General features: G+C 46.7%; 1 protein-coding gene across 3 annotated transcripts in view; it reads left to right on the top strand.

Moving 5' to 3' along the window:
• The window catches only part of STEAP3 (STEAP3 metalloreductase), a 45,914-nt gene extending 39,504 nt beyond the window's left edge, over positions 1-6,410 (top strand). For all 3 annotated transcript variants that reach the window (XM_065561574.1, XM_065561577.1, XM_065561578.1), the window contains one exon: positions 5,890-6,410. In XM_065561574.1, coding sequence (XP_065417646.1) covers positions 5,890-5,941 — 52 coding nt within the window. In that variant the 3' untranslated portion in view covers positions 5,942-6,410. The remainder of the gene's footprint in view (positions 1-5,889) is intronic.
• The last annotated feature ends 487 nt before the right edge of the window (positions 6,411-6,897 follow it).

Genomic DNA, 6,897 nt, shown 5'->3' with positions numbered 1-6,897 from the left:
GATTGTGCCTTAGCTTTGAAACAATGGATTTGTTACACTAAAGAGGTTTGGTTCATTTTATTGTTTAGTGAGTGACAGTTTTGCAGAACTCCTATACAGACTAGTTTCCCACTGCCAAGAACTTATGTGAAACTCAGAGCCAGATAATTTAAATTAAACATGTGATGTACAATATGTGGGTACAATATAACCTTATTTGCAGTTCTTGTTCATGGAGCAAATTAATCACTTTTCATAGATGTAGGGCTAGCAAGGATCATTATGACCATCTAAGTTGACCTTTATAGTATTGGCCATGTCATTTGATGATTCCTGCAACAAACCCAATGATTTGTAATTGACCTAGAGCATGTCTCTTAGACAGATGTCCACTCTTGATTTAAGGACAGCAAGTGACGGAGGATCTACCATGTCCAGCTGTTCCACTGGTTAGTTACCCTCACTGTTAAAAATATTTGCCTTTGCCCCTGATTTGAGTTTATCTAGCTTCAACTTCTAGTCAAAATCAGCTGTTATGCTTCTGTCTCCTGGATTAAAGAGTCATCTACTACCAAATATTTGCTCTTAAATAGATGTCTCATTCAGTACCCTAGAGGCAGTAGTAGGAAAGCAGATGCTAGAAGAGAGCCAGATGTGCTTTCTGCTAAGCCAGATTCCCCCTGATAAAATAGAAAAAGAAAATGAGAGGCTCAGCTAACACTAATGACTTATAGGGGGGGGGTCTTCCTCTCTACACCACTTGTTTAACTCTGGATGAAGTCATTGACTAAAGACCATTGATCTGATTTAGTTCATGCCGGCTAGACGGTCGTTGAGCCTGAGGCTTGACTGCACACCAATGTGGGAATAGCCCAATACTTGACATGTTAAAGTTAAGGCCATTCAAGCAAAGGGGCTTCCTGATCTGGCCTCTTAAGCAGCACATGTGGAGTACAGAACAGGAGAAATATATCTGCCTTGGGCATGTTTTCCCAGCTCACTTGCACCCTCATCCCTATAGACCCTATAGGTGCAGATAACAACGTTGGCCAAATTAGACCCAAGTGTGATGTAAAATGAGAGCCTACAAGCAGCTCTCAGAGGATAGGGAAACTTTCAGCTGTGCAGCACTACATGCCGCATCTGGCAGAATGTGAGGCCTAGGGACAAATGCAGAGATGAGTCTAAGTTGATATACTTTGCACCTTCTTCTGGTCTCTTTGGTGTAGCCACAACCAACTTAGATTTGCATCCAATTTACACTCCAACCCCCACCCCTCTGAATTTGGCCCCTACATTATAAAGGAATTGATTTCTGTAAATCAGGACTTGCCCTAAGATTCAACCCACCAATGGCTCATGAGGGGAAGTCTGCTGGGCTGCACCCCATGGATTGCTGGTGGGGTGAAGCAAAATCATGTGGGTTCTAGGGTGCAACAGAGGGTGTAGGAAGATATGAAAAGTTCCACTTTTCCTGCTGTCCCTCTCTGCTCTATCCCTAACCCAATCTCACATCTGCTCCTCAGTCTTCTCCTTCCTTCCCAGCTCTTGGGAGAGCTGTGTTTCACGTGACAACAGGGCCAGGCCACCACACTCTTGAAGCAAGTCTGCTGCTGGGGGAATAGAGAACACACACCCATCCTCCTCACCTCCCCATTGGCACCACCAGCAACCCACCCATCACATTCCCCTATTACCTCATTTTTACATTGGGGTGATTGATATAAAATGAAATTTGACAAGTTATTATGCATCCATAATGAGAACTAAATGGCCTAGGACAATTTTTTGCTTATGCACAAAAAAGGTTGAAAATCCTTGGAGTAATTTCCACAGTATGAGACTCCAGAAGAGAGGAGTAAAGCAAGAGAAACAAAACTGGAAGATTTAAGGAAAAAACATCACACAGACCAGCCCGCACCCACACTTCAACTTTACTTTCTTTCATCTCCTCTGTAGCCAGCCTTCCACTGGTAAGTTAATACATATAGATAGATGGGAGACTAAGGGCTGGTCCACACTAACCCCCCAGTTTGAACTAAGATACGCAACTTCAGCTACGTGAATAACGTAGCTGAAGTCGAAGTATCTTAGTTTGAAATACAAGGTACTTACCGCGGGTCCACACGTGGCAGGCAGGCTCCCCAGTCGACTGCGCGTACTCCTCTCGTGGAGCAGGAGTACCGGTGTCGACGGCGAGCACTTCCGGGATCGATTTATTGCGTCTAGACAAGACGCGATAAATCGATCCCAGAAGATCGATTGCTTACCGCCGAACCCGGAGGTAAGTATAGACGTACCCTAACTGTAAGGAAGTCCATTACACCCCCTTATGCACCACTTGTTGCCCATTATCTGGGCATAATCTATGTGAACCTCAGCCATGATAGATGAGTGAATCAATTCACAACGCTGCAGCCTGTCACCTCTGTGCACTGGAATTCACATCCCACCTGAGTTGATCAAAGCTCAGATGTGATGACCTGGAAGACACAATGCAAGATTCCCCTTTTTTCGCTGCACAGGGGGGACTAACGGGAGGGCAGGGTGGAGGGCATTAAGATAATGTGTGTGTTCTGGCTTATGTTGTATTGCTGAAGTTTTAGTGAAGGATTTTGCATGTATGTTTGTGTTTGCTCTGGGTGCTTCACCTTGAAGTTAAGACCGACTTATTTTAAAGCTAGATAAATATGCCTCAGCAAACTAAAACTGGTATTTTCCAGACAACACACCAAATGACTGATATGGGGAGATTAACATCCAGGCTGTGCAAAGGTTTAGACACGCTGGAACTGGCTATGCGAAGAATGCTCTTCATCTAACAGGATGAATTTAAGATTTGACACCAGCGTTTTGACTTCAATTTAAAATGCAACACTGTCTGCAAGGAAAGCATCTGCGCTCGGCCCCAGAGAGCTAGCACAGGCTCTGCAAGTTAAACTAGTTCACAGAGAACTGTTCTTCACAAATGCTAAATATTTCCTTGCTCATGCAGGCTTTGGAATACTGAAGAACAGGCTGTGCTGACACCTGCTGGCTTTCTCTTCAGACAAAGATACTTCACGCGAGTAGCTCTTGGGCTTTGTTATAGTTCTCCCCACTCACTGCACACAACTCTATGGTGAAACTACATTTCTGTTTAAACCAAGAAGTGGACAGGGTTATGTTATGCGTGATTTTCTGAGAACCTGTTTCAGAAGGAGCCTTTGACACTCTCCTCATTCAGGTCACGGCTGGGACATAGCTTCTGTTTCGGGAAGGGCACGCATCCCTTAATGGGTGCAAAAAAGAGTTGTGCACCACTAGAGTGAGCCTTTGCTGTCCCAGCTGTGCAGCAAATGCTGCATCCATGAAAACCTGCTGCAGTGAAGACGTGGGGGTGGGGGTTGGCAAGAAGGGAAGAGAAGAAAAGCACAAGGAAGGGATGAATGGATTGAGCTAGAAAAGGGGAAGGCTTGACAAGTTACCTTATCTAAGGTAGGAAACAACCAGTCCAGTGCCACAAAGAACAGCAAAAAGAAGTCTCACCTCTCCTGCCCCTCTTTACTAGACTCATTCATAATTGGAAAGTCTATGTGCAGAAGTCCAGCAAAAAGAAATAATGGGGAAAAGATCTGGTCTCAAAGAAAAGCAGAGCCCTTCCTGAAACACTGCCAGACAATATATAAAGAGGGGCAAGGTGGAGGAGGTAATAGCTTTTTGGACCAACTTCTGTTGGTGAGACATCGCTTTTAAGCCATACCGAGCTCTTCTTCAGGTCTGGGAAACTTAGGCTATGTCTACACTACCATTTATGTCGTATAACTTATATCACGCAGGGGTATGACTAAAACACACCCCACCGCCACTCGTAGGGGGTGGAGTAATTACGCCGACAAGAGCTTTCTCCCATCGTCGGCGCAGAGCAGCTACACTAGAGATCTTACAGCGGCGCAACTGCATTGGATAGCTGTGCCACTGTAAGCTCTAGGGTAGATACCCAGTGTCACAGCTAAATACGAGGTGGAACAGACTCGTTTAGCATGAGTAGTTAACACATATTGTAAGGTGAATTGGCCTATTAACACCTTCAGTCCTAGGGAGGATAGGGGGAGGCAATAGCTGTGCGGTAGCTGTTAGTGGGTTATAGATTGTTGTTATAAGCCATAAAGCCAGTGTAGACAGACACACAACTTTTGCATTTCTATGTCATTTAAGGGCTGGTCTACGCTGCCAAGTTTTTTCACCAAAAGGCAGCAGAGGTGTACGCACTGCAAAGGCACTTTTTGCGCCGACACTCCTCAGTTGCAGCGCTGTAAAAAAACCCACGTTGACAAGAATCATAAGGCTTTTTTGCACCAAAGTTTTATCGCCGTAGTGCCAGTGTAGACACCATGCTTGATTTTAGTGCTGTATTTGGCCGCCGGAAATTGTCCCACAATGCCCATGCTGACCACTCTGGTCAGCAGTTTCAACTTTGCTGCCCTGCTGCCAGGTGAACAATCTTCCGCCTTTCTCCCTTTAAAGCCCCAGGAATTTTGAAATTCCCCTTCCTGTTTGCTCAGCGTGGGGAGCTCACATCACATCCTCCCTGGTGAGCATGGTGGCTCCACACTCCTGACCCTGTTTTTCATTAATTGTTCCCAAGTACTCAATGGAACCTGGATCCAGTGGTCCCTCCCACTAGGCTGAGGGAGGGGTCTTTAGACGTGGGCAGGCTTGCGCTCACCTCCCAGGTTTTTCCAATAAGGCTCCACGCAGCAAACAATCTCCCATTTCGACTACTGCGGAGCTACTGGATCTGATGAGTGGAGAGAGGAGGCTGTCCAGTCCCAGCGGTGCGCCAGCTGTAGGAATTTCGATATCTACGGCCAGATTGCATGCAGCTTGCGTAAAAAGGGCTATGATCGGAACACGCTGCAGTGCAGCGCAAAGGTGAAGGAGCTGAGGAACGCGTACCACAAGGCAAGGGAGGCAAACCGTCGCTCCAGTGCTGTGCCCCAGACCTGCCATTTTTATAAAGAGTTGGACACTACCCTAGGTGGCGACCCAACCTCCACCGCCAAGAGCACTGTGGATACTTCGTTGGGTCTGGGGCCAGTGGAAAGTGGACGTAACCCGAGGAGGAAGTCATTGATGAAGAGGTGGAGGCTGAAGATGTGGAGCCCACGGCAGGGCCGGCGGATGGTGCATCCAGTCAGGAGCTGTTCTCCACTCCGGCGGTGGATCGCCAGTCTTGGCAGTCACTCTCTGGCAAGCCTGGAGAGAAGACCCCTGATAAGTGGTTTTGCTTTGTGAAGTTCTGAAATGGGTTGAGGGCAGAGAAATGTACAAGGTTGGCTGTGTTTGTGTGCTAGGCATTTCCACAGCTAGGCAGAATGATGGAACAGAGAGTTGATGCACTCCAAGATTTCACGAGACTCCTCCAGAGAGAAACTTTTCTGGAGGTACTCAGTGATCCTCTGCCAGAGGTTCTTTGGCAGAGCTGCTTTGTTCCTTCCCCCATTGAGAGACACTTTCCCGTGCCACTCTGCAATTACTTGGGCAGGGACCAAAGCTGCACACAGGCAAGCAGCGAAGGGACTGGGGCAGAGGATGCAAGCGTGTAGCAGATGCACCCTTGCTTCCTTCCTCAGGAGTGAGATATTTTCCAAAAAGTGACCTCCACCTGTGGAAAACGGTGGGAGAGTTTAGAGTGTTGACCCCCATAAGTGCCCCGCGACCCTTTCACATTGCTTTTCTGCAGTGAACAATGCCCCTGCCCCTGGGTTCACTCACCATTCTTGGGGTGTTCTCCTGCATGGGTGCTTGCCTAGGGTCACCGAGAAAGTGATAGGTATGTTACCAGCTGTTTATTTTAATGCAGTGTTTCAATGCTCTGTGTGTAATTGACAATAGTTCTTCTGTTTATTGTTAATTATGCCTCTCTAGACATGACCTTGAGAACCCCTTCCAACAGCAGGAGAGCATCTGCGCCAGATAAGAAAATGCCCGAGATGGAGCAAGGAAGATATGTTCTGGGAGGTGCTGCTGCAGTCAGAGGCACAAAAGACTGAATGCAAGAAGTGGAGGGAAAGCAACAAGCAGGAAAGAAAAGAAAATGATGCGTACAATAGATACGCCACGGAGAGGCTGATAAAAGTTTTGGAGCATCAAACTGACATGCTCCAGTCTCTTGTAATGGTCCAGACTGAGCAGATGCGTGCTCGCCCTCCCCTTCAGCACATTCAGAATTCTCCTGGCGCATTCCTTTCTGCTTTCTGACACTTTGTGCTCTCCTCTAAACTCCACCCCCTGTGGACAGCGTTTCAAATGAAAGCTGGACTTATGCTCAGCTCTGAAAGTCACCCCCCCCCCAGTACCTTCTCCCCCACCAAGAATCTGTGTGTCTATGTGTGTGCGTGTGGTGTTGGGTTGTGGTTTATTTGGCAATAAAAGAAAAGTTCTTTGAATTATAAGCACTCTTTGTTTCCATGATAGCAGATGGCACCTGCAAATCAACAGGCACTTTTATCAGTTCCTTACATTGAATCCTAGACAATCACAACTGCTTCCTAGCATATCAAATTTAATTAACCATTGCAGTCCCAATCATAGCAACAAATATTACTGGTTTTCATCTTTGAAGTGTTGTCTCAAGGCATCCCTTATTCTTATTACCCCACATTGCACCCCTCTAATAGCCCTTGGCAGTCCATCCCGAGTAAATTTTTCACCCTTCCCTTCACAAACATTATGCAGTGTGCAGCTATAACCATGGGAACATTTTCCTCATTAAGGTCTAACCTGCCATACAGGCATCGCCAGCGCACCTTTAATTGGCCAAACACACATTCAACTGTCATTCTGCACTTAACTCAGCCTGTTGTTGAACTGCACCTTACTGCTGTCTAGGTTTCCCATGTATGGCTTCATGAGCTATAGCATTAAGAGGTACGC

The sequence above is a fragment of the Chrysemys picta genome, chromosome 11 (genome assembly GCF_011386835.1).
Source record: "Chrysemys picta bellii isolate R12L10 chromosome 11, ASM1138683v2, whole genome shotgun sequence".
NCBI classification, from domain to species: domain Eukaryota; kingdom Metazoa; phylum Chordata; order Testudines; family Emydidae; genus Chrysemys; species Chrysemys picta.
Note: the sequence above shows the minus strand (reverse complement) of the source record. Positions and strands in the feature narration are given on the sequence as shown.